At 40.5% G+C, this 27381-nt stretch overlaps 3 protein-coding genes and 2 non-coding genes across 8 annotated transcripts; 2 read left to right on the top strand and 3 right to left on the bottom strand.

Moving 5' to 3' along the window:
- The first annotated feature begins 135 nt into the window (after positions 1 to 135).
- Positions 136 to 208, top strand: TRNAE-CUC. The gene has a single exon. It is a non-coding gene; the product is annotated as a tRNA-Glu (tRNA).
- A 1266-nt stretch (positions 209 to 1474) lies between these two features.
- On the bottom strand, positions 1475 to 9101 carry LOC102719863 (E3 UFM1-protein ligase 1 homolog). Of its 2 annotated transcripts, none has more exons than XM_006653914.3 (20): positions 8794 to 9101; positions 7922 to 8233; positions 7111 to 7377; positions 6984 to 7031; positions 6568 to 6633; positions 6388 to 6491; positions 5862 to 5955; positions 5736 to 5792; positions 5177 to 5618; positions 4940 to 5094; positions 4648 to 4713; positions 4480 to 4548; positions 4142 to 4228; positions 3951 to 4016; positions 3095 to 3141; positions 2952 to 3015; positions 2659 to 2736; positions 2484 to 2546; positions 2066 to 2158; positions 1475 to 1915 (listed from the first exon to the last, which is right to left on the bottom strand). In XM_006653914.3, the coding sequence occupies exons 1-20, from the start codon at positions 8965 to 8967 to the stop codon at positions 1802 to 1804; spliced, it is 2466 nt and encodes an 821-aa protein (XP_006653977.1). In that variant the 5' UTR covers positions 8968 to 9101; the 3' UTR covers positions 1475 to 1801. The 2 variants fall into 2 exon arrangements, with proteins under 2 accessions (XP_006653977.1, XP_040380385.1); XM_040524451.1 differs by having other exon boundaries at positions 1476 to 1915; positions 6476 to 6486.
- Positions 9102 to 9365: 264 nt separating this feature from the next.
- LOC102716415 (nudix hydrolase 9) lies at positions 9366 to 13615 on the bottom strand. Of its 3 annotated transcripts, none has more exons than XR_001550241.2 (10): positions 13452 to 13615; positions 13018 to 13092; positions 12866 to 12922; positions 12234 to 12316; positions 12006 to 12064; positions 11513 to 11661; positions 10844 to 10981; positions 9980 to 10138; positions 9701 to 9896; positions 9366 to 9623 (listed from the first exon to the last, which is right to left on the bottom strand). XR_001550241.2 is itself a non-coding variant. In XM_006654864.3 (9 exons), the coding sequence occupies exons 1-9, from the start codon at positions 13521 to 13523 to the stop codon at positions 9801 to 9803; spliced, it is 888 nt and encodes a 295-aa protein (XP_006654927.1). In that variant the 5' UTR covers positions 13524 to 13615; the 3' UTR covers positions 9366 to 9800. The 3 variants fall into 3 exon arrangements, 1 of the variants encoding a protein (XP_006654927.1); XR_001550242.2 differs by having other exon boundaries at positions 9366 to 9539; XM_006654864.3 differs by having other exon boundaries at positions 9366 to 9896.
- Positions 13616 to 14703: 1088 nt separating this feature from the next.
- TRNAR-UCG lies at positions 14704 to 14777 on the bottom strand. Its single transcript has one exon. It is a non-coding gene; the product is annotated as a tRNA-Arg (tRNA).
- Positions 14778 to 25351: 10574 nt separating this feature from the next.
- On the top strand, positions 25352 to 26710 carry LOC102716134 (agmatine coumaroyltransferase-2-like). The gene has a single exon (XM_040523889.1). The coding sequence runs from the start codon at positions 25352 to 25354 to the stop codon at positions 26708 to 26710; it is 1359 nt and encodes a 452-aa protein (XP_040379823.1).
- The last annotated feature ends 671 nt before the right edge of the window (positions 26711 to 27381 follow it).

Here is a 27381-nt window from a genome sequence, read left to right as displayed (position 1 = left end):
GCTGGCTGCGCATGGGTCGGTCTCGACGAGAGAACTGGCAGAAATTCTTGTGAGCATGCTCCAGTTAAGTATGGTGAGCTACAGCTACTTATAACTTTCTCAATATTTATATTTTGTGGTTCAGAAGCATCAAGATCCGTTGTAGTCTAGCTGGTTAGGATACTCGGCTCTCACCCGAGAGACCCGGGTTCGAGTCCCGGCAACGGAAGTTTTTTTTGTTGCGGCCCCCATTTTTTTCACACGTAAACAAACTTCATTTGTTTGTAAACTCTGACCTATCAAGCAGTATGTATGCTACTATCAAGTGATTCTGTATCACTCCACTTGCCAGGAACGGAACGGATAGATGAATTCAACGAAAATACAATTTATCATTTCACGATTCAGAACCCCTATGTCATAAACACATAGATCAATTATTATATTTAAGAGTAAGAAATTATCGAGGTGGTGTTTAGGAAACAGAGACTTTTTTCTAAGTCTCTGTCACATCGGATGTTTGGACATTAATTTGAGGTATTAAATATAGACTAATACAAAAAACTCATTCTATAAACTTGGACTAATTCACGAGACGAATCTATTGAGCCTAATTAATCCATGATTAATTTATGTGTATTCACTAATCATGGATTAATTAGGCTCAATAGATTCGTCTCGTGGATTAGCTCTCATTTATGAAATTAGTTTTTTTTTATTAATCTATGTTTAATACTTCAAATTAGTGTCCAAACATCTGATGTGACATATGCTAAAAAATTTTAGCCCCATCTAAACGTCCCCTAAATATCCGGGAGAAAATTGCAGCAACTTGTGGGGGTAGGTAACAAAATGTCAGTCACCCTGTACTCATAGTTGAGCATGGGCAGCCAGCTGCCTTATCGAGGAAGCAAAACAAAATTAGACGAGCAATTGCCTTTTTAAGTAAAACTCCTCAAATAAAACATCAGCAGTCAGCAAAGATGAGAGTTTCATCTTGCTTGCATAATTGCATGTTTCATGTGTGAGAGGCAGGTGGTCATTTTTCTAGATTTTCAGGGGAAAAAAAATGCCGAACAACATGTTTACAAATAAAAAAAAAGTCTATAAGTAAAATTATTATATGCATTTTACAAAGGTTGCAAATAAACTACGATAGAAGAAACTAAAATCTACTCTAAGTTTAAAATTAAAAATTTAAATATTTGTGTAAACGTAAATATAGGGCTACAAGCGAAACAGCTGCTTGTCGCAAAGTGTCAAGACTGTCAGCGACATATTTCGGTTTTCGTGGTGCACTAACAAGCGGCGTCTAACAAGGTCCTAGTAGTGTATATTAGGATGCTAATTTCAATGGTTTTTCGACACACGCTACTTTGCTTTAGCCCCAAAATTTCTATTGTCTTTTGCTACGTATTTTCTGCACGCGTCACTCTTCCCCCCCCCCCCCCCCCCCCCCCCCCCCCCCTTTTTCCAAAACCGAGCAGCGTCAGGTTCAAGATTCAGGTGTGAAGTGAATGATGCCGTCGGCCACTAAAATTAGCCTAAGCATTTGCTGAAATGCATTCACTGAAGTATATGAGACAGAGGTCAATCAGATGTTCAAATGGACTTCTGGAATGAAGGTGTACACAGCATTACGAACATGGATTCTTTTCTCCTTTTTCTTTTCTATAGAGAAGATCACCTTCCCAGCTCTTTTGTTACTCCCTGATAGAGCAAAGACGATCAACGCAGAGGATGAGAGGAGGATAACCCTGCCCTGTGTATGTACACAGATAGCCTAGCAGGCCAGCACCAGAATGCACAGTGTCTTTGCTGCTCATTCTTTGGAATCTTTGCTTGTGCCCAGGACCAGGGATTTCAGTTCTGGCATCAGCCTCTCTTCCAGATCTTCCTTCCTCTCTAGCATTCGATCGGTTGTGCAATCCTCCTCCTGCGTGGAAACGACACAAGTTGGTCTATGAAAGCATGTGATCACAACCCTTTAATTCATGGTGACTACTAAGTTCACATTCAACCCTTCTTTCAATAGGAATGCATTAGTCGTAAGCATAAAGATTGTAAATGGTTTAAGTGGACTTACATCCTCAGTAGCAGCAGCTTGTAGTGCTAGAACTTTCACAGTAGTGCTGTGATAATCGGCCAAAACCTTGTGTGTTGAAGCTGGTATCTTGTCCTGAAAAAAAAAATGGTGCATATACTGCTTTCAACTGCATCCAGTGTATCTTGAACAGATAAAAACAAATACTCCCTCCATTCCAAAATGTAAGTATGTTTAGGATTTGCATCTTGTAAAAAATGTAAGTATCTCTACCTATTCATAGTATTACTTGTCCCATTAATCATTTCCCGTTCAAAATTCTTCTCATTTTACCCCCACCTATCCTCCTACCCTATCTATTCCTCATTTCTTAAAAGGCACAATAATCTTTTCTTCTCAACCTTAATCTTTGTTAAACAACCTAGAAGTGCTTACATTTTATGACAGAGGTAGTAGTTACCTTCAGTAGGGCAATAACAGCACCAACCGCTCTTCCAGGTGCCTGAAGAGCTTTATTGTATGCCTAAAAAGATAATTAAAGGGAATAAAACATGATGTTTCTCAGGAATAAGGATCAATACAAAACTATTGAATCAAGAACACAAAAACAATCGGAGGAGCACGATCAAACAAACCTGAAGAAAAAGTAGAGCAACAACTTTTGGAAGGAAGGAAATTGGATCATTCTCGGAAGAAACTTGTGCCGTCAAGTCCTTCATTTCATATAAGAAATTGAGGCATTAGATAAATAGCAATATAAATTCAGCCATAAGGACACTTAACCTATCAGGCAAACAACAGAGTTTACATCTGGCACATTGCTGGATATATCGAGCATCATGTTTTTCACACATATGAGTAACACCAAACAAGTTTAGCAGTTCAAACATCAGAAATTGTGGTACACTCAAAAGCCCAAAGAACATACCTTGCGGTATGAATGCAGCATTGATCTCTCTAATCTTTTATCAAGCTTCTTAAATAACAAGCCACTGCAATAGAAAAAAGGGAGTAAGCATTTTAAATTTTTAATAGTCCAGACATTGTAGAAAGCAGTTACATCAGAAATACCTTTCCTCTGCTGTATCTCTTAAAGCATCCATAAATGAATCGAATCGCTGCAATGTATTAGAAGGAAAAGGTTAGGGACAACTAAAATTCAATTTGATATGATATTACAGACTTTATTTAGCGTTCAAAATTTAGCAGTTGCTTGTTACTATTAGCATTCCAGACAACAATGAACTCATTGGACTGTGCAGTCGCATGTTTAGGGGTACAAACATTTCTATGAGAACTTATAGAAGAAGTTTAACATCACTGTATCTTATTAGATGTGAACTATGCAACATACTTCTTACAGGCACGGTCTCAGATCTGAGACATTGTGTAAGCTACTAAGAAATGCCTGAGAAAAATAATAGAATATATAATCTACTAGAAGAGTCAACATTAATCTTCATGGGTTACTAAGAAATGGACTTTTGCTGCATATTTAGTTTACCTATTGTTAGAAGTTCAATTTATTGGTATCACAAACATTTGGTAAAATGCCACAAATAAGGTTCCAGTTCCTACAGGATGTAGGCAAGATGCAAGCTATTATGAAGTGTTCTTGTGTTTTCTACAATATGGCATCTTGCAGTCTGATGTCTGGTGAGAGCCATAACACGGCAAACTTTGAGGGAAAGTTTTTTAATGATACTAGACTCATTGTCCCAAGAATGCATAGCTTCATTTGTTAAATCTTAGTTGTCCAATAGCCATTCATAGCCCAGATATCCCTGCTTTTTTTCTGTGTGTGCATGTTTGTGTTATGTAAAATTGTTTGGTGTTAGCACAGTTGACTATAATTGCAGTTATCCATTATAGTAGATATTATGAAAAAAGTGAAAATAAATACTTCACATCTTGGTTAAAGTCAAACCTTTCCCTCCAGTGCTTCAACTAAAGCTTGAGCCTTCACTGACAAAGACCCAGGAAGATCCTTCGCCTAAAGTTTATTTTCCAATTCACAAACAAAGCACTCAAAAGTTAAACCAAATGAAATAATCACTCAGGGTTGGCACTGGAAACATCACATAATACATTGAGGACGAAAAAAAGGGTGAATTATACCAGAGAAGTACGGTCAGCAGTGCTCAATTGAACATTTTCTTCACTGTCTTCAACCTCCATGCCATTCTTCAATTTGTTGTCCTTATCCTATCAATGGTTCAGTGCAAAGTATATATAATGGTAAAGATACCAGCAATTTACTATTTCTTCAAACAACAAGCAAACAGGGAAACAGATAGCATGGGAAGCTATTTGCAAGATTATTGTTCACTAAGTGGTCTATACAACTATATTGCAGGTGTAAAGCAGAACCAACAAAACTGAAACATAGAGACATACTGAATCCTTTCAAAATTATAAACTTGCAGACAGCCATAAGTACATGAGCATGAAATTACCAGTGTAAGCAAAATTTTATCAACTACAGGAGCACCCATAGTTCTTAGCAGATGCTTGTGTAGGATTGCCTGGAAACAAGGAAGAAGATAAGAATCATAAGTAGATAATATCAATTTATTGGGTGGCAATCAACCAATCTTGTGAAGATAATGCCTATAGCAGCTTACAGAGGTAGCAGGATCATCCTCAAACACATCCAGAGATTTTTCATAGAGTTGCATATCCAGGACAGCCTGATGACAACAGACAAAGAATAAATATTGGAACAAGCCTTTCATACATAATATAGAAAGGTGCAAAGATGAAGGAGCACATTTTAATAGATGAAACACGCAAGCTAGTAAACGTAAAGCAAGATCACTGATTCCAAGGCAGATATCCAAACATTAAACAATACCGATAGAAGTGCAGATAGAAAAAAAAAATAAACATATCGATGGCTGGTCAAAAACAGATTACCTCATCTAGCTGTTTTTGCAGATTATCAAGCAAGCGTCGCCTCCTTTCAGCATTTTCTGACAACATAGTGTTCCTTTTCTTCATCCATGAGTCCATAAGCATCGGCCTCAGGTGGGAAGCCAGCAACTTAAGTGGTCCATTTAAGTCGTCTGAACCTGAAATCAGTTTAAGAGTTCTAGAATTAAAATTTTAAACCCAGTAGAAACAATTATGCCAATGTTTTTCTAACTTCCTGACCTCCCAACTCTTCTAACTCTGGAGCAACAGTCAAAACCTTTTGTTCTATCAGTTCACATGGAAAGATGTTTGTGTTCTCCTCTTTTGTTTTCTCTGATGCTTTTTTACCACCATGTTTTGCATCACCTGAAGAACCAGCATCCTTGTTTTTCCTATGTGCTTTCTTGCCCTTAATAGGAATGCTTTCATCATTTTCATCATCCTTTTCAAGTGTAATACCTTTGGTAGAACCCGACACCTTCCCTCTTTTCTTCTTTGGCCCTCTGTCAGATGAAGCACCTGTACTGCTGGCATCATTATCACCAAGATCTTTTACGTCAGAGAATTGGCCAGATCCTATCCTATGCTCACTGCTTGGAGTCGGATTCAAGAGCTTTTCTTGCCCAGCACTATGTTTAATACCAAATGAGTCGATTTGTTTCTCAAGTCGGTCAAAAATACCCTAAAATGGTTCAAAGAACAGAAAATTACACTCATATAGAAGATATAATGGGACGTGAATTTTAACGAATACATCAAAGATATTGACAAATCCATGAAGCAGGACTTGAGAATTCACCTTGATAAATGCATTACTGAAGACACATGATTCTCCAAATACCACTGCTTTAGAAGACTGAAAACAAGTATTTTAATGACTGACCATGAAAAATCTACAAAATTGAACTACTTCAAAGACACCAACCTTGATTGCTTTCTGCAAAGATGGACAGAGAGACAATATCTTGGTTGCATCAGGGCCAGTGATATACGATGGAAGGACAGAAAGAGCATCAATCCTGGAAGAATAAAGGGCGCATCAAAGATAGGCAATGAGAAAAGTCCTGAGCACAGCAGTAAAAGTGTAAAACAGATAACTCCTAACATTAAATTAAGAAAAAAAGCTGAAAACAAACATGTCGTCGCTACTAAAAATGTTTAGGGATCTCGGTCAAATCTCAGCTGTGTAAATGATCTGCTGCGAAGTGTAGACTGAAGTTAGTTGTTAATCTATGTCCATATATGATTAGCTTACTCCCATTCTTCTTCTCATGTTATATCATAAGCTCTTTGTAATAGTTCCAAAGTTCAAGCCATGTGCACAGGGAGAAAAGAAGCGAATTCAGAAGCTTGAATTTTTGTCTTTTTGATATACATGAGTTAGGAGCTAATAGCAGATAACAGTGAAAAATCACGGTCAACCATGGAGAAGACATAAAATTTAACGATACCATTGTCCATTCTCAATCGCATCACCCACGGCAGCATCTAGCATATCAACAACAGAAGGATGAACAAAAACAGCTTCCAGTGCAATACCATCTGGATATCTGGCCTATAGGAGAATAATATTGTTAACACAGACATACTGGTGATTAGAACAGGAAAGGCGCATCAACAGCTTCCATTACCTCCAAATACTGTTTAGGCTGAGGAATTGCAAGTTTCTGAAGCACTTCATATCCAATGTAAGAGTTCTGAAAAAAAAAACATATAAGTTACAGATAGAAGGAAATAATGCATATCCTAGCTATATTTCATCATGTGTCAGAATTCAAAATCCTTGCTAAATTTCAGGTCTAGAGATTTAATATGGAGTAGAAATGGTAAAGCTCTTTGCCAGTTTGTGCATGAGGACATGCATGGAAGAGTATGTCCAGTGGTTAAGTAGAGACAATATCCATGCAAAGTTGTGATCGTGCTCAGATAAATACACAGTCTAGTTATGCTAATAACTCATACTTAGCTTCTAACATATATTACTCTATAAGAGTAAATGGAAGGAAGTAGGAACTAAAATAAAATTAGAACTTCGAAATTTCTTAACCTGTGAAAAAAAGGCATCAACACTCTCCTTTTGAGCATGTGCGAAAACCTAACAGAGAAGAAAATAGCCACAATGTTAAATTGAGCTTAAGAGCTAAGAGTATGAATTAAACAATTATGGATCTTACAGCTGGTGTCCACTGTACTCCTGCACGGACTGATCCAAGCACAGCACCTTCTTTCAGTAAGCCATTGAAGATAGACTGGAAGAATGAACCTTCCACAGAAACTCCACTAGCACCATGCATTTCTTGGAGCTGCAGCTGCAAGGTGTTCCAAACAGATGGCAAATTTGTCGGAACCGTTATACCCCTAGCAGCACCACGAACCATGGCAGTAATTCTTGAGACATATGCTGGAGTGTATAGCTGACCACCTTCTAGCCTTCCTTTAACCTGGAAGGAGAATTGTCTAATAAAATTTGTATCATTTTGATTGAATGAGAATTGAAAATGCCATGGTGAAGTAGGAAGGGTCTGTTCATATTGATTGTAGATCTCTTGCATATTTTGCAGTTCTGTTTTAAAATCATCAAATGCACTTCACAATGTATTTTTGACTTTGGAGGCATGAAGAAGCACCAGTACTCTAGGGAAAGGTAGAAGCAATTAAACAGATAATTTGAGAAAATGCTAGTTTTTATAACTGGCACAACCACAAAATAAGATAGAAACAGTGACCAGTGTACTAGAAATTAGAAAAAAAAAAGGTCAATAAATTGTGAGCTCAAGCAACAGAAGCAGGAAAAGAATAAGTTCCTGTACTAGTGTGTAAAGTGCTCTGTTCGACTAACAGCTGAATTATTAGGACCAGCTAACCACCTAGCACTGTGATGCTTGACATGACATATTACATCTAGATTATCAAAGTTTAAGTATAGATTGGCAGAAAAAACAGCCAGGGAAAAAGACCATTGAAAGGGCAAACTAGCAGACTTACAATAGTTCCAAGCCGAGGCTCAAGGATATTGACAACCAGCTCTGATCCAATATGCAACTGGGCAGCAATCTCAGCCAAGGCAATCTGGCTCCGCTCCTGCAACTTCTCATTTATCTCCTCTGTCACAGTGTCCCAGTAAGACTGTGACATGATCTCGCCATTGATCAGCATAAGAGACGGATCGTCTGCAACAACCCTTTGTGACTGTCTCTCAACATGGTAGAGGTCCACCCCCAGTATATCTGACAAATCTACCAGCGATGCACGGCCACGTTTCTTGAGCTCCATCTTAATCTCGTGCTTCAGATGGTCCTGCCAGACCAAGTTGAACATGAATAAGCTAAGACCAGAGATTTCTTAGTTAAGCAAGCGCTTTGAACTGGACTGCTCAAGAACAATATGCCGTGACAATCAATAGATAAGATTGTACTTATTATCTTCAATTTGTACATACATTAAAATGCACAGGTGGATCAGAAAATCAGAATCACTAATATCTGCTCCCAAAGGAAGTCCACCCAAAATGCAAAAACCAATTCATACTTTCTCACAAAGTACAACTAGAACACAAACAGTATCCAATCCAAAAATAAAAATCCATCCAACCAAATTCACATGCGGTTCCCTGCTTCCGAGTTATAGATCTCATAAGATAAAAACCCAATGGTCGGCATACTTTAAACCCAAATCATCCGAAAATCATCTGTGTAGTCTTCCAGTTCAGTAGGTACTACGGAATAGAATTTAAAGGTAAATATATATATACAGATAAATATGATTCTGGCAAAAGCAGCGGCAAGGGATTGTGAGATTGCTGCCGGATTGGGGGAGTAGAGAGAGATGCGGCGAGGCGAAGGGAAGGGAAGGCATACGGATGTGATGTACTCCTTGCCGGAGGAGGTGTGGAGGAGCTCGAAGTCGATGATTCCGCGCTCCTGCAGCTTCTGCACGAGCTCCACGACGTTCCGCTCCGACAGCCGCACGTTCGACCGCGCGCTCTGCGCCGCCTCCAGCTGCCGCTGCAGCTCCAGGAGCTCCGCGTCCATCTCTCTGTCTCCCTCTCTCTGTCCCTCTGTCTCTCTCTCTCTCTCTCTCCCCTTGTAGCGTGGTGGTGATGATGCCGCCGGCGATGGGGAAGGCTCGGCGAGCGGAGGCGACGCGATGGCGAGATCGAACGAGTTCCACGATTCACTCGTGGAGAGCTCGACGGGGGAGACGAGGGGTTATCGCTGACAGGTGGGGCCCCGACCGTATCCTTTTCACGTATTCCTACCGTGAAGACGTATTCACTCGATTTTACGTTTCCATCGGTTGAAGGCGGTATACGAATTGTTCCTGGTGGCGTACTGCGAAAAGGTACTCGTACTGTAGCATGACTCGCAGTGCACAGAAGTGATAGAGGTGAATACCAACTGAACAATGAATCATGCAGACAAAATCTGAAACTGAAAGATTAAAATTGATCCATGTAAAGAAAATCTGAAACGGAAAGATTTTGATTACAGATCATGCCACGTCTACGATGATCTCAATTACAACATCAATTCCATGTCACAAAGTGAGAATGTTAAATAAGCTCCGTGCTCTTATTTCTTCCCGTTCTTTACTGAAGAACCATCTGTGCAACAACGCAGAGAGAAACAGAATGAATTTGCTACAGAGAAGAGTAGTAACTATTGTTTTCTTGTGACGCCGCATCTCTCTGTGTTTTTTTTTATCATGTTAGATAAGAAGGCAATCTGCTGAGGAATATCAAATAGGAGCATTAAGGAATCGCACCGATAATCTCAATTAAGCAGTGATAAATAATGATTGTCAACCATGTTTGTGTTTTGAATAAGGGGATCTGAATGTAGACTTGCATCACTTTTGTTCTTGTTCATGATTGTTTGGCAGCATTCCTCATCATTTCATAGAGAGCAAAGCCACCATGGTGGCAGCCAGGCATTCGCTCGGTCATCCCTCGTAATTCTTCCTGTGATTCAAACATAATAGCAGTGGTCAGTGTCCAAAAGCAAGATGGGAATAAAATTGCGCTGCTAATGTTATTAAACTTACCTCTGAGACTGCATACATCTTAGTAGATTCATAGCCATCTTGCGCTTTAGAATATAGTTCATAAACTCCACTTGAATCAATGCTGCATTTGGTAAAAAAGAATGCAGTTGGCCTGACATTCATCTCCCGGCGAGAAATTCCAATGAAGACAGGCTCTGTCTATGGAATTAAATTTGGATAAGTAGTCCCAAAAGCTACATATTACGTGTTATGTACAAACAATTAAAAAAAAGAACAAGTTGATGCTGCGCTGCCATATTATATCAACTAGTAAACTTTCACAAAAGAAAAGGTGATGGACTATACGCTGATGCAGCATTTAGCTATACTATCTTAATGTCAGTGCATTACAATGGACTAAAAGAAAATAATCATATTGCATAAAAGTATAAAAGTACAGCAATTATACTATGCAACGTGTTTTGGGCCAAGAAAATGAGTATCTGGAATATATAAATTCATAGAATCAAATGTTAGGAATTCCACAGAAATCTTAAAATGGGTAAAACATATTTTAGCAATTTCTTTTTAAAAAAGGAATAGGGAGTACAGTATATTGTTAAAATTCCAAATCTGAAGTTGCAAATACATGCACTACGAAAGTTCCATCTCATCTGAAGCGAGTAAAATCATCCATTTACTTGCGGGCCCCACATTTTCTCTTGTTGCTAGAGTAACACAGTCGAGCACGCTAGTAAAACAGTAGGGCTCTTCTCTGGGGAGTAGGTTGGGAATGGCTGAGTACTCGGTAACCCCACATGACAGTGGTGGTGGGTGGTGGCAGATTCGCCACTCATCACCACCATCGAGGTCCTTTTAAAAGAGTATAGATACAAGGTAAAGAGCGCAAGTGTGTCTGTTTACCAGTGAATTAGCAGGCACTCCAGTTTCCTCAACTACCTCACGGATAATTCCATCAAACATCTCCTGGGAGACTCTTTCATTGAGAAGAGAAATGTCCTTTTCATCAGCTTGATGACCCAATATTCCAATTTCTTGTGGCTGATATGCAAATAAACTTCAGTCATAAGAACCGTGCATATTGTAGGCAACTACTGAATCAATAATCCCATCAGTCATGTAGAATCAAAATATCTAAGACTTCAATAACTAGGTTCAACATTTGTGTCACTTGCAGTTTCTACATGCTATTTTCTTTTCTAGAATATGCAGGAGAATCACCTCATTTACACATTACAATTGGGACAAAAATAGCATAAAGTTTTTTATACAATGTAAGAGAGATTAGATCACCTTGCTGAACAGAATACAGATCCAGCAAAGGAAGTTAAGTATATGTTTATAACCAGATAAACTGATAACTAGTGTCTAGTAGGAAAGACCTGAAGTTTTCTGTAAGTCATGCTAACTCGCAGAAGAATGGTAAAAAAATCGTGCCAGCTTGATCATCATTTTCTAGCATTGTAGATTAGTAGGTACTACATCAAGCACATCAGTCATACTTTCAATCTTCAATCAAATCATAGCATGTGTCAACTGTGATCAAAATCGTCAAACAATCGTAAGATTAACCTCTGAATGTCCTCCAGGAAAAACATAGTAACCTGGAAACTCCCCCACATTGTAACTTCTTTGCAATATGATAACCTTGTCATCAGATGTTTCAACAATTGCGCCATTTCCCAATGGATTTGATGTGTGTTGGCAACACACAGAATCATCTAATAAGATCAGATTGTGAAAGGAATTGTTTTGGTCAAGGCTGATTTGTGCAGCATGAGCTACTATGTGCTGATACAAGTTATGAATTTTATTTCCCAGAGCAGTATTTTCATTGGCATAACGAAAAGTCATACATTATACAGAAAATATACAAGAATGTTAGGGGAAACAATATGGGATAAAATATGGCTTAAGAAGTTGCATGTTCAAAAGTTAAGAGCAACAGAACAAAAATGATAAGTCATGAGATGATGCGTATCTAAAAGACATAAAAAAGGTGCCAAAAGGCCCTGATCTAAATAGCAAGACATGCTTATGTTTCCTTCCTAATATTCAAACCTACCTTCCGAGGGGACTAAAAACTTCTCCCACAATGGATTAAGATTTGTTCCCACAAATGTCCTGTCATGTGTAAGTTAACAGTGATGTTAAACAGAGACATTAATTGATACCAGATAGAAGCTTAGAACAAAAGAGTTGAAAGGAGAAAGATAGTATGGCTAGCAGAGTTTTTTCTCTCCAAAATAGTAGGTAACTAGCCACTGTAAAGAATGAGAAAGGTTAAATGAACCTGTAATCTGTTAGGCCCAAATGAAGTGAAACATAATACTCCTTGTTTAGTTCATCTTTGTAGTGGATGGCGTGTCCTCCATACTGAAATTAATTGGTGGTCACTGGCAGAAGTATGAAATCTAGAAGACATCGGTTGAAAACAGTTTATTTTCCAGATTTTTTTGCAATTGCACAGGTTGAGCTCAGAACTAAACACTTATTTATTCGGATGAAACACTTATTGGTGATCAAATTTAGCAATGGCAGGAGGAAATGGCCGTACCTACTTCGCAGTCCTTGTTAGTTAGAGAAGGCACAGTTTATTTGGATAATGAAATGTTCCGGGGATGATAATGAATTACTCTTAAGTGCTCCCTCCTCTTATAAGGGTTTTTTATTGAGTTGTGTCCAAAATTTAACATGAAATTAATTTGTGTTGCAGAGGTTTTTCTTTAACCAACATAACAATATATTGTAAGTAATTCATGATTAAAGCGCTTTTGAATTTGCATCCAATCGTACCACTTTTGTGTCATAAAATAGACATGATATTGGACTAATTATTTATGAAAAATCACAAAGTGCCCCTGAATCGTATGAATGGAGCAGGAAAACTGAATACCAAGTTATAGCTACAGGTAAGGTAAATACCCGAAATTTGGTGCCGTTGTACAACGATGGGTTCTTTTGAAGCCTCTGGTTCCATATCTGCAGGATCAAAGAAATATAAACACACACCTGTGTAAATTGGGTCGATAATCAGGAATTCAGAATCAGTAGAAGCGCATAGTCAGACAAATGACCTCACTTATAGATTCTTCCAAAGCTGCATCTGGATGGGGAATCCTATCGAATGACTGGTCGAATTTAACCGAAACCTGCAGTCCACACATACAACATGAGCATCACCAAAATGAGGACGCAATTACTAATTTACTTTTGACAAATATCATAGCATCCGTACTTAATCTGCAAGCAGCTCAATAAATCTAGGGTCCAGTTCACCGAAAAGAAAAACACTTAAGTCTTTCCTAAGGAAGTGGCACTGCGTAGTCAGATCGTACGCAACCAAGCGAGAGACCAGACCAGAGTGTTGCGGGGCGCAAGCACACACAAAACACAGCAAAATGCAACCGAAGGTTAAATTTGCCGCCGCCCCCGCCGTCCAGTCGGGATTCATTCGCGGAGAGAGAAATGGAAGTGGGGCATGTGTAGGGAGGGAGGGAGGAAGGGTTACTCGGGATCGGGGGAGGCCGGCGGGGCAGGAGAGGAGGAGCTTGTACGCCGTGCCGGGGTCGGCGGCGGCCATGTGTCAGAAGCGGCGGCGGGGAAGAGGTGGCACGCTCGCATCCAACTCGGCCGCTCGTCGTCGGCGACGCGTGCAGCAGCCGCGGGATGTTCTCTGTGCTACTGCGTCTGATTTTGATATCTAAATAAATCATTAATATATATAAACATTAAAACTAATTACATAGTTATGGGTGAAATCGTGAGACGGATTTTTTTTCTAACTGGTACATGATTAATCATAAGTGCTACAGTAACATACATGTGTAAATGACGGATTAATTGAACTTAGAAGGTTTGTCTCGTGGTTTCGATCTAAATTTTTTTTTATATTAAACTATGTTTAAATACTTCATATATATGACCATACGAATCGATGCGACTTCCTTCCCAAAATCTTTTAGAAACTAAACGGGGCCTTACTTGAACTTCTAAAATTCCGAGGAATTTTATGTTACGATAAATTTATAAAATCTAATAAGTTTATAATATTATTATAGTATTTTCCGAAGAGAATCAATATACATCCTTTCTATTGTGTTTAAGCTAGGAATCTATGGAATTACCCATTATCAGAATTTTAAGTTTGATTAAATATTATCCTAAATGATATACTTTTAACCATATATAGTATATTTTGTTATCTAAGTTTCACTTTGGACCGATTTTAAACTTATTTTTATTTTAAGCCGTGTATATTTGTGATTCTTATTGTTTATCCCAAGCAATTAGTACACATCAACTATCTCAAATATACTGGTTCAAAGCTAGACGGTCTCCAAGCATAGCTCAAAGCTAGAGATCATGTGCCCTTCTGCACGTCACGCGAATCTCTACAGACAGCTGCTTTTCGCCGAGCTGGAGGCGAGGCTCCTATGTGGCGAGCCGAAGCCACAGCCACGTAGGAGCACTATACATGCCCTAACGGCTATACCTGTACTTGTAGTCTTGTAGTCTCAGGTGTTCTTCTCGATTGGAAGGCTGGATCCAATGGTAAATAGTAGACGGTAAAAAATCCATTGGTAAAAAAGGAAAAGGAATAAAATGTCAGTGGTACGTACCCTCTCTTTTTTATCCAACGGTCATACAATACAACATTGGAGTGTAAAAGTTGTAGTTATATTTGCAAAGTGAGATCAGATTCTCAGTTGGGCGGTAAATAATTAAAAAAAGGAATAAAAAGGAAAATAAAACGACGACTACGACCACAGTGGGAGTCGAACCCACGACCTTCTGATCCGAAGTCAGACGCGCTAATCCACTGCGCTATGCGGTCTTCACATCTTTCGTATTTTACAACACTTTATTTATCATATTTAACGGAATTTTTTTTTTTTTGGAAGAGACCGGAAAAGTTAAATAACTACAGGAAATATGATCCGAAGTCATCTTTTTTATGTCCTTCAAACCCATAATAAATGATTTCTAGATTCACCTTTTTCCCTATAGCATGCGTCGATTATTTTATTGATTATATATTTCAAGTTGATGGATCAGGTATCTGGTTATCTCAATAACATCGAACGTCGGAGATGTACGTACTGCACTTCTGTTTCTACGTTGTACACATCTCATGTCGCATAACAACGTGCCAGGTATAGTATCATCTGGTATAAATGTTATAGTACTTAGACATCCACCACCATGTATATGCAGAAACAAATACTCTGTACATCACTACGATTACGATAATGAAGTATAAATAATTAACAATAGAACAACCCTTCTTTCAGCTTCTACTTATACTTATAAACCAAATTTTAAATTTTCAACTCTAAATTTAGAGTTTATTTTCTAGTCTACTCCCTTTATCCCAGAAAAAAAAACCTTTTGATTTTTCGTGTTAACTTTTTAACCATCCGCCTTGTTTGAAATTTTTTAAAGAAAGTTTTAAAAAAATTAGTTACAGCACTATTCATATTTTATCATCTAATAAAAATAAAAAGTTAATCATAAAATAATTTTAAATAAGACGAAGCATTAAACATTGCATATAAAACTGACAAATTGATTTTTATTCTGGGACAGAGAGAGTAAGCTTCTATATCACTAAAAATACGCAAATAATTTTTTTTATAAATTATTTTCCGTTCGAAGATATACTGCTCGGATGAAAAAGCCAAACAAACCAAAGAAACCATTATGCACGGCAATGTATCATTTATTCAAGACTGGAATCAAAGTAAAGTCTTGCAGCTTACACTCAATAATGGTATGTGGTCGGTAGGGACGGTACATGACTCTAACTAATTAAAAACACCGTGCCCAACGAAAATAATATTGCATTGCACCTTACATATCCCATTAATTAATTAATTAAAACTCGTAGGCATGTATAATATGGCTCTAATTAAGATTATATTGTTGCACGCATATCACACGACCAACGATGGCGGCGGCGGCGGAGGGTCGGAGGTGATGGGGTCCGGCCCGGTTGGAACCTTCCTCAGAATGGTGAACCGCTGCGGCGGCGGCGGCGGGTCGGAGGTGATGGGGTCAGGGCCGGTCGGGACCGTCCTCAGAATGGTGAACCGCTGCGGCGGAGGCGGCGGCGGCGGGTCGGAGGTGATGGGGTCAGGACCGGTCGGGACCGTCCTCAGAATGGTGAACCGCTGCGGCGGCGGCGGCGGCGGCGGTGGGTCGGAGGTGTCGGGGTTAGGTCCGGTGGGGACTTCCCTCAGGACGGGGAACTGATGCGTCGGCGGCGGCGGCGGCGGGTCGGAGGTGTCGGGGTTAGGTCCGGTGGGGACTTCCCTCAGGACGGGGAACTGATGCGTCGGCGGCGGTGGCGGCGGGTCGGAGGTGTCGGGGTTAGGTCCGGTGGGGACCTCCCTCAGAACGGGGAACTGGTGGTGGGGCGGCGGAGGAGGAGGCGGGTCGGAGGTGATGGGGTCAGGCCCCGAGGGGACCCTCCTCAGCACCGGGAAGTCACGCCGCTCGCTTGCCGCCGCCGGCGGCGGGGGCGGGGAATGGATGATCGGCAGCACGTCGCCGCCGTTGGGGGGGTCTCCGGGCTGGTTCGGCGCCGGCGGCGGTGGGGAGATCGGTAGACGGCGCAGGGCGCGGCCCGCCGCCGTCGCCGTGGAGGACGGCAGCATCATCGGCAGGAGCACCAGCAGCGCCACAGCGGCGTCGATCCTCCCGACGGCCATGGCGCCACCGGCGATCGATCGATCGGAGCTACTTCGCTTTCGCTTTGCTGCGGATTGCGAGTGAGATGAGATGATCTCGTCTGCGACGTCGCGTGGGGGTATATGTAGCGATAGCGCAGGGAATCGCATGCAAAAATAGGGGAGAATTAATTATTTTTGATTTGGTGGTAAATGACAGGATTACGAGCAAATTAATTAATTGCATTATTCCTTATATGATCTGCTGGAAATGCGCGGTATTAATGGAGGATTAATCCAGTGCATATCTGTAGGGCGGTTTATATATAGTAGAAGATTGAGAAAATTAATTTCTGATTTGGCGGTAAAGTGACAGGATTAGGAGCAAATAATTTCTGTGATTGATAGAAAAGATTAGCTGTGAATCTTCCGATTGCATCATTCCATATATGACCGATTGGAAATGCATCATTTTTGTGTTGACATCATCACTTATGTGAAATAAGTGAATTATTTGCTCGATTTTTTTGAATTTTGAATTTTATTTATTAAATAATTTACAAATTTAATTTTGTATTTGAAAAAATTATAAAACTAACCTCCTACCTCAAGGGCGGAAAAGTGACAGGACAAACGGCCACTCGATCCTGAGGGACGGCCGGAAATGACAACACGACAAATTTTACATGTAGGCCCCTGCCCTCTTAGCAAGGGCCTAAATGTAAAATTTGCCATGCCACCCTAAAATTTTGCGTAGTTTGATACATATATGTGTAATGTATAAAATTATTTAATCTATAGTACTACTTGGCTTAGTGGTCGCCATCCTCATCTCCTATGTAGAAAACCAGTGAGAAAATATGTTTTTTCAAGGATTCAACCTCTAGTCTCCTAGATAGAAGCAGAGGACAATGACCACTAAGTCAAGGGAGTACTTGTGACTAAATAATTACATATGTTATACATATATGTATCAAACCGAGGTTCAATCAAAAAATTTCCGGTTCAATCACAAAATTCTTGGGCGGCACGATGAATTTTGCATTTAGGCTCTTGCCACCTTCTGTAAGGGCGGTAAGGGCCTATATGCAAAATTCATCGTGCGCCGTTTCTAGTCGGCCCTCGCGACAGAGTGGTCATTTGCCACGTCACCTTTCTGTCCTCCTAGAGGGCGGCATGAGGTTAGTTTTGTGATTTTTTTGAAATGCAAAATTAAATTTGTAAATTATTTAATAAATAAAATTCAAAATTCAAAAAATTCTTATTTTCTCTATCAAATAATGCAACGCTGTAGGATATTATTTAATCATCGAACGTAAAATGCGCACCTTTCCAAATAATAATTAATATAAAACATAACTAGGGCAATATCATAGGTAACTTCACTTTTTAAAAAAGGGCGTAATATGTTTTTCTTGAACTTGATTTTTTTGGTGTGGTAGTAGTAGGGTTGAAAACGGTCGGAAAACTGCCTCTTCCATTTCCATTTTCATATTTTTTTTGTCCGGAAACGAAAATGGTATGGTAGAGACGGAAACGGAAACGATATCGGCATTATCGGAATTACGGAAATGGTACAACCGGAACGGAAATGTATCGATAATGGTCGGTAAGCGGAAATGCATGTCGAAAATAACAATATATAGTCAATCACATCGTTGGAGAGTCGATGAATAAGATAAGTCTATAACGACATGAAGGAGACGAGCGGCGGCGGCGTGATCGTGTAGAGCAGGCGAGCAGCGACAGCAGCGTGGACAAAGTACTCCTAGAGAAGGAGCAGCGACTACCGATGGCTTTGGGCGCTGTGGCGGCCGTCGACGGAGCCATGTGCAGCGGCCGGCGGGGCAGATCAGGTCACCATCTGAGGCTAGCAGTAGTGGCGGCCGACAGAGCAGCGGCGATGGTGCGACAGTGGTGTGGTGCCGTGCGTCAGGTGCGTGTGCAGTGTGCGGCGGCGGCGTCGTCTCCTGTAGTCTTGCCTACTCTCCTATCACATATGCGTGTACTGGACCATGGACCCGTGGTGACTGGTTAGTGTTAGGCACTTTGGACTTTACAGCTAATGGGCCAACACTTGATTGGGCTTTCTAAAATCTTCTGTGAACTTGGGACTTGGTTAGCTGGGCTTTCAAAAATTTTCCAGAAATTTTCGGAAATTTCCGGCCCAATACGGAATTCTGACAGAACGGTTGGAAAAAATGCATTACTGTTTCCGCTACCGTTTCCGGATAACTTTACCGTTACCGTTACCGTTTTCAAGGTTTACCGTTACCGGCTAAAACGGTTGGTACAAAACGAAAACGGTAGCCGATACGGTCGGGATTTTCCGTAGCGTTTTTAACCCTAGGTAGTAGACACTACTACGCTCTACATTGTCAATTCTTTCTCAACCATTTCGGTTAAACTCGAGAGAAAACGGTACACGATGGGGGGAATCGATGTCCCTAAATTGCTAGCCTAGATCGAATAAACAAGATATATATAACTACCATTAACCAGGTATTCACCTTATAAATTCTCTCTATATATAGAGAGCATCATATACAGAACTTGTCAGGCCCTATTCGTTAGATGTGAGGGTTGGGTTAGTTGTCCGGTATGGAAAACTTAGTAATAGATTAGTATATAATTAATTAATTATTAATTATTTACAAATATAAAATAGATTAATATGATTTTTTAAAACAATATTCCCATAGAAAATTTTTATAAAAAAATATCGTTTAGCAGTATGGGAAACGTGCGCAAGAAAAAAAACAGAGATAATATAACTGACTTAGGCAGCCGAACGCGGCCTCAGTCTGTCAGACGAGTCCACTCTATCACAAAGGATGTGCTCCTGTATGCTTCTGCCTATAAATCTTGCTTGTTTATACTTCTAGCTCAATGCCCATGGTTTACTGGATAAAGAAATTATAATATTTTCTAATATATATAATTCATTAAAATGTGACACACACTTTTATAGGGAATATTTACCTTATTTTGATTTCATATGAGCCTATCCATTTAGATTTAATTGTTTTATAACATTAAAAATTAAGAGGTTCAAAGGTAATTTGTCAACTTTACAATGCGAGTACAATCTGCCACCGCCACTATTTTTTTTTATATAAAAAAGACATGCATATGCTACTCTCATCGGTAATTTTTTATTTGACAATAACAGAGCATATTATTGTATTAAATTTTAACCATATGGATTCCAAATTAAGGTGTCAAACAGAACAAGGAAGAAAAGGCTGCCATGGGGCCGGCCAAGCCAGCTACGATTTGAACTTCGTGTTTACCATTTCACTCCGGATCAGTGTGCTTCTCCACGATGATGAGGCAAACGCTTTTTGTTTATCACCATTCATTCATTCATCATTCATGCATGCATGCTTGCTGCATTACACATAATCATGCCAAGATTCGTACTTATATAATAGATATTAAAAGAGACGGTACAACGACGGCGACGGCGGCGGCGAGGGGCGGTCGGAGCTGCCATGGCTTGGGCCGGAGGGCGGGACGCGCCTCCGCGGCTTGGAGGGAAACAGGACCCCCTTATCGCCCAGCCCAGCAGCTGGCTCATCGGAGGTTGCAGCAGCCTCATGCAGGTACGACGGCGGCGGCGACGGGCGGTCGGAGCTGCCATGGCTTGGACCGGAGGGCGGGACGCGCCCCCGCGGCTTGGAGGGAAACAGGACCCCCTCATCGCCCAATCCTGCAGCCTCATGCCGCGCGGCCACCGCCGGCGAGAGTAGCGCCGCCGCCGACGTCATCGCCAGAAGCAGCAGCGCAAGCGCCGGGCTAGCGTTTCTCCTCGAGCTCCGGGTGGTGGCCATGGCTGATTGATCGTATGATCGATCTACTATACGTATACTGATCGACCGTCGAATTGGGCTATTTGTAGCAATCGCATGGATGTGATTAGATGTGAGGATTGGGCTATACATGGAAGCATTTTAATTTGCACTAATCTTGCAAAAAGATCCTTTAATGTATGGGTATCATTTTTTTTTATCGTCTTATTAATGCATGCCTCAATTGGACAGCCCAAGATCTCATTGGAAGCTGTTTTGGTTCAATGTATCTGCAAGGGACTATGCAGATATCCCACACTTTGCTGCAGAATATATGGATAAATATATATTAAATTTTATATAGATAATAAATAGACATATGTTTAATTAAGCAGTATGAAAATGATATGGGAACGATGACTGATATACTTGTATGTGAAGCTTTAGAGTATTATAATTTGTCTTACTAGTATGAGCATGTAATAATTGTTATTGCTTGCCTGAGCGGCGTGTTTCCTCTAGTTTAATAATTCTAGTTATTTTTAACAATAACACGTGGTCCAAAGCATATTTTTCACTATAATGTTATATTATAATATAAAAACAATAAATAAATAGATCTTTACTTTTATTAAAGTATTTTTACGGTTTATCTATACATGTTGTTATATCGTCTTCTCAAACTAGATATTTTTAAAGTTAATAATGAATTTTTTGAGAATTAACATTATTTTAATGAAAAATCACAAAATTACAGGGATCCGTAAAAATCCCAAAATTTAGGGTCCTATTGAACTGCCGTAGTTCGATAGGACCCCTATTGAATGACCAGCAGTCGACTGGAGAGGAGATCGGATCGTCAGAGTTGCAGTTCGACAGGGCCTGTCGAACTGCCACTGTTCGACGGAGGTTGTCAAACTGCCAAAGTTAGATAGAGAGGCTTGTCTAACTTTGGAAGTCTAACTTTGGCAGTTAGACAACTCCCTTGTCTAACTTTGACAGTTCGACAGGTCCTCCTGGCCAGTAGTCGAACATGTGGTGGGTCCTGTCGAACTCACTCTGTTCGATAGGCCCCGAGTGGTGAGTCCCGTCGAACTCTCTCCGTTCGATAAGCCCCAGTCGAACGTCCACCATTCGATCGAACTCTAAATTTGTGATTTTTCATGAATGCACTCTACTTTTACGATTTTTCATTAAAATAATATTAATTTTCAAAAAAATCGTTAATAATAGTTAAGTTTTAAAATTTTAACTTCGACCTGGTCCAAAACAGCATGAAATGATCACCCTTTTAGTAAATGTATATTTATAAACAAAAATAATTTATAAATACAACTTTTATATACGCATTCCTAGCATCTAAAAGCCAATGGTGAAAGTTAAAATTTGATTAAAAAACCTTAAAATCAACTTCAAAATTAATATTAGAAATTTAAATTTTGACTTACAACTTATAAGTATAAACAAAAACGAAAAGATAGAGGTTGTGTCATATTTGTTCCCTTTGCCTTTTTCTCCGCTCTCTTGCATAAAAACGTGCACCACTAGATAGAGAAAAAAAATATTTTAGTTTCACATGTTATCACGCACGGACATTTTTGTTATACGAAGTGTATGTGTGTATATGAGATGTGTTTTGTTTTCTATAGTGATCCAATAAAGTCTACTCAAAATTTCCGTTGAAAGCATCGGATCATCACATCCAGCGGCTTAAATCTCCCACCAACCAAATTTCTTTCTAGCAATGAGGCCGCGTTCGCCTCTTCGATTATCTCATTTCGATTATCTCATTTTTCGTGCATACGTGTCTCAAACTATTAAACCGTGTATTTTTTAAAAAAATTTCTATAGAAAATTATTTAAAAAAATCATATTAATTTATTTTATATTTTTACCACTAATAATTAATTAATTATATATTAATCTATTATTATGTTTTTTTTCTCGGATAACTAATCCTAGTTTCTCCTCCTTCCTGAGTAGCACTCGTATCTAAAGGGCGTCGGATCCACAGCCATGGAACGGTTCCTCTCCGTCAACAAACTACCCGGGCCGTGGCTGTCATGCTCTCCTCTGTTGCTCCAAGCTACCCCTCTGCTGCATTTGATAATTTCTACAAATCCATTCATGATATAAAGTTGGTAACAAAATTAGAGAGAGAATTTTTTGCCAAAATATTTAGGCTCTTTAATTTGGGTTGTTGCTAAAATAAACCTCACTACAACAAATTTTGGTAGATTTTGTTGTTACCAAATCATGGCATGGCAGCAGCAAAGTTTTGGTATATAGTTTATAAAAGTACGAACTTCTAGGACTACCAAATTTCAAACTGGTAAAATATCTAGTTTGTTACGTTAAAATTTTTGCAATATCCAAATTTGATAACGTTGAAACTGATGTATAAAACCATTTTAGGCTAAATCCCTGTCACTTCCGAGTGACTATGGTCACTCTAAGATTCATGCACGACATAAACCTAATCCTCCCCATGTTTCTCCTCCGGCCGTTCCCATCTTATGCATATCATGGTGCTACGCTGTGTCTTTTCGTGTTATAAGTTTACCCCGCTCTAATCATCATATTTCATGGGTGATTGTTTAACTTAATCAAAAAAAAACCATACGATGTATTTATAAATAAAAAATAATTTATAAATAAAAGTTTTATATACGTATTTTTACGGTTGCATCCATTTCCCATGATCGCCCTTAGCCATCCCTCCCCCTCCTAGCTCTGCCAAAACCCTAGTAACTTAACTAGTCTCTGTGCTAAGGAAGAAGACATTATCTGATCGTGCTCTCCATCAGTCAGGAGAAGACGAGTGATTGAGTGTATAAAGTGAATTGTCTGTTTTTTCTATTAGCTTATATTATATTGATTATATGGTCCGGGTGGTGGCCATGGCTGATTGGTTTATGATCGATCTCCTATACCTACACTGACCGTCGAATCCGGTTATTTGTAGCAATCACATGGATGTGATTAGGTTGGAGGACTAGGCTATACGTAGAAACAATTTAATTTGTACTAATCTTGCTAAAAGATCCTTTAATGTACGGATATAATATTTTAATCGTCTTAATCTGGTTCTTAATTTGCATCCTGATTGGCCAACCCAATATCTCATTGAAAGCTTCTTAATTTGGTTCGATGCATGAGACGCGCCACCACTGTTAGTTAGTGTTATATATATAACATCTCTATACTTTAATATACATATTTCCATTATACTGTATCTCGTTGCATAATACTACTAGTCATTTTGAACAAGTATATGACCTGAAACAAATAATTTTGACCAATATTTTTAACATATATGTAAAAATATAAATAAATGTATAATTTTATTGAAGTACATTTTAGATTAATATATGAGATCTAGTTTCCCCTGCTAAATTAAATATTTTAAAAATTATTTATAATTAAAATTATAAAATTTTGATCTTACCTAGTTCAGGAAAAAAGTAATTTGGAACCATATGTGGAGCAGTAGATAACTGTAATTGATGGAACTAGAATGAATTATCAAACCGTTTGACACTCAAACGTTTGGTCATCAACTTCTCTGAAATATTTTTAGACATGCTCTTGTGTTGATTAACCATATGGATTCTGAAGCGTCAAGCAGAGCAACGAAGAAGTTGCAATGGCTTCCAATTTTTGTGTAGACCATTTCTAACTCAGGATCAGAGTGCTTCTCCACGCTTATGAGCCCAGAAAATTAGTACTAAAAAATGTCAGAACATTTTAATATGATCTAATTAAATGCTAGTAGTTGGAATCCTCCAGTTTGACGCAAGCTAATTAAGTAGACGAGCAAGTTAACATGATTACTCCAAGAACATGTACTCTGTTTGTTCGTTTAAAACAATGACCAACTCATTTCTGTTGATGCTCTGTGTTTGAATTTCGGACACGGACAGCTTCAACTTTTTTGGACTATATCTATTAAATTCTTTGATGAAAGTTGTGCTGGATTTAGTAGTTGGCTCGAACAACACTTTGGCCAGCCTGGGTGGATCAAATTAACAAAATGATCAATGAATTGTTAACTGCTGCTTAATCTGTTTTAGTCGTCTTGCTTTCTTGGACATGGAGACAAACTATAGATAATTTCGATATTAAAACGGGCAACTAGCTAGATTATAGGAAGAATTTCTGCTCGAATCTTCATCAATTGGACCCTCGGTTTAACAGAGGCATATAGGGAGTATACCACTTCATCCAGTCTAGCAATATCCACTATGTTTTCGAACGCTTGTCAGGGTTAATCAGAGCCGTTTGGATTTTGATACTACCACTAGTAACTTTTAAATAATTAAACTAAAATGAAATAAAGTTTTATATTTTTAGTGCGAAACACTTAACTATACATTAGCTTTTTAATTATTTTTATAAGTCTTTTTTACAGAACATAGTTAGGGCCTATTTGGTTCGAAGGATTTTCAAAGAGAAAATGAAGGAATTAAACTGTTTCCTCTAAAAATTCTGTAAAATTTCTGTGATCCGAATAAGTCCTAAAAATTTTACGGTAAGCTTCTTTGGATTATATAGCATTGTAAAAAATTACAGAAATTTCACAGGATTTTAAGGCTTCTTCGCTACATACATCTCGTGTAAAAAAATTATTGTATAAACGTTTCTTATCTAATATTTTTAACTTTAGTTGCTAATATAGTTAGTTAAGTTTTTTAAATGGTCATCATAAATTAGACCAACAATCTTACAAGATTTTGGTGTCGGTAACTTAATTATTTAAAACGGAATGAGTAGCATATGCCCTACGAAGTTGTAGGATATCCTCGTAGACATCGGTCGAACACCTGTCGATCTCGCACAGATTTTCGTCGCCACCTCGACAATTTAACCATGCACCCATGCACGCAAATTAATGCGTGAAACTCGCAGCTGACACGTACGTGCGTGCTCGCAGCTCGCTCCACGGCGCCATGAACGTCAGGATCGACAGCTCCAAGGTCGTCAAGCCGCTGTACGACGGCGCCGCGGCGCCGGGGACGCTCGCCGGCGGCGAGAGCGTGCCGCTCAGCGTGTTCGACACGGTCACCTACGACGTCTACATGGCCGTCATCTACGCGTTCCGGCCGCCCAACCCGCCCAACGCGGCGCTTGAGGTGGGCCTTGCCAAGGCGCTCGCCGTGTACCGGGAGTGGGCCGGGGAGCTCGCCGACGGCGACGGGACGGAGGGGCGGCGTCCGGCCGTGCTGCTCAACGACAGGGGGGCGCTGCTCGTGGAGGCCACGGTGAGCGCGCCGCTGGCGGCGGTGATGCCGTTCAAGCCGTCGCCGGAGCTGCTGCGGCTGCACCCGAGCACCGCCTGCGGCCGCGCGGGGGAGCTGGTGCGGGTGCAGCTGACGAGGTTCGCCTGCGGCTCGCTGGTGATCGGGTTCACGTCGCACCACCGCGTCGCCGACGGGCAGGCCGCCGGGAACTTCCTCGTGGCGTGGGGGCTCGCGTCGCGTCGGCTGCCGGTGGCGCCGCTCCCCGTCTGCGACCGCGCCACCCGGTTCCCGCCGCGGAACCCGCCGCTCGTCCAGTTCCCGCACCGCGAGACGGAGTACTACGCGCCGAAGGAAAAACACAACGCCGACGCCGGCGACGACGACGACGAGCTCGCCACGCCGGTGGCGCACGACAAGATCAAGGTCCACAAGGTGCACTTCACCAAGGAGTTCTTGGCCGGGATCAAAGCGCGGGCATCGTCGTCGTCGCCGTCGCGGCATGGATACAGCACGTTCGAGAGCGTGGTCGGCCACCTCTGGCGCGCGGTCACGGCGGCGCGCGGCCTCGGCGCCGGCGAGCCCACCACGCTCCGCATCTCCGTCAACGGCCGGACGCGCATGCGTCCGCCGGTGCCGCGCGACTACTTCGGCAACCTCGTCCTCTGGGCATTCCCTCGGAGCACCGCCGGCGAGCTGGTCTCGGGCCCCGTGCAGCACGCCGCCGAGCTGATCCACCGCGCCGTGGCGCGCGTGGACGACGCGTACTTCCGCTCGTTCGTCGACTTCGCGTCGTCGGGCGCCGTGGAGGCGGAGCGGCTCGCCGCCACCGCCGACGAGTCGCAGGCGGTGCTGTGCCCGGACGTGGAGGTGGACAGCTGGCTGGGCATCGACTTCTACGACCTCGACTTCGGCGGCGGCGGGCCGGCCTACTTCATGCCGTCGTACCTGCCGATGGAGGGCACCGTCTTCCTGGTGCCGTCCTTCCTCGGAGACGGCGGCATCGATGCCTACGTCTCCTTGTTCGAGACCCACCTCGACGAGTTCAAGAAGATTTGCTACACCTACTAGTAATTAATTGCACTGCTTATAATCAATTAATACATTTTAAAAAAAAATCCAGGAATGTATAATATTACAGTAAAAAAAATGTGAGATTGATGTATTGTGAAGTTGTTTTCTGCATGTACGACAAAATATAACTGAACCAGTGAACTGTCTGAGCGCACGAAAGAATAAGATGCACTGAAAATTAGTAATTATTGCATTGAAAAATAACACATTGGACCCAATTGATGTGGGGGAAATGTATTGGAGTTTGATAAAATACGAAACATTTTATTTTTTTTATTTTTTAACTGTTATGTATAAGATGGCTAAAATTAATGTTTTTATAAGGTAGAGGTTAAATTCTTGTCCTAACAAAATAAAACATGCCCTATATTTTAAATGGAAATGGAAGAGTATATATGCTAATGTACCGAGGAGAGATGTATTGTACTACATCTTTAATCAGAAAGTAAAAAAAGTATAGGATTTTGATGTAATTAAAATTAGTTCTCATAAAAATGGAAAAAAAAAAACCCCTCAGTTTCAAAGAAAATTTTACATCTTAAAAAAGGGTATATGGAGATATTTCATTTTCTGGTGTGTGAAACATTCGTACAACTAGCTCAAGTTACCAAAAAATTATATTTAGCACATATAGGTATGCCGTAAAATGACGTCATACGGCCATTTCG

Source organism: Oryza brachyantha, chromosome 5 (assembly GCF_000231095.2).
Source record: "Oryza brachyantha chromosome 5, ObraRS2, whole genome shotgun sequence".
Taxonomy (NCBI): domain Eukaryota; kingdom Viridiplantae; phylum Streptophyta; class Magnoliopsida; order Poales; family Poaceae; genus Oryza; species Oryza brachyantha.
Note: the sequence above shows the minus strand (reverse complement) of the source record. Positions and strands in the feature narration are given on the sequence as shown.

Excerpts from the sequence above, each read along its gene's own strand:
- LOC102716415 (XM_006654864.3), bottom strand. The coding sequence starts at position 13,523 with ATGGCCGCCGCCGACCCCGGCACGGCGTACAAGCTCCTCCTCTCCTGC. Across the intron at positions 11,662-12,005 it reads GTTTTTAGTCCCCTCGGAAG|ATGATTCTGTGTGTTGCCAA; the intron begins GTAGGTTTGAAT and ends TGATCTTATTAG. Across the intron at positions 9,897-9,979 it reads AGATGTATGCAGTCTCAGAG|GAAGAATTACGAGGGATGAC; the intron begins GTAAGTTTAATA and ends TTTGAATCACAG.
- LOC102716134 (XM_040523889.1), top strand. The coding sequence starts at position 25,352 with ATGAACGTCAGGATCGACAGCTCCAAGGTCGTCAAGCCGCTGTACGAC.
- LOC102719863 (XM_006653914.3), bottom strand. The coding sequence starts at position 8,967 with ATGGACGCGGAGCTCCTGGAGCTGCAGCGGCAGCTGGAGGCGGCGCAG. Across the intron at positions 6,492-6,567 it reads AGCCTAAACAGTATTTGGAG|GCCAGATATCCAGATGGTAT; the intron begins GTAATGGAAGCT and ends ATTCTCCTATAG. Across the intron at positions 4,229-4,479 it reads ATAAAATTTTGCTTACACTG|GATAAGGACAACAAATTGAA; the intron begins GTAATTTCATGC and ends AACCATTGATAG.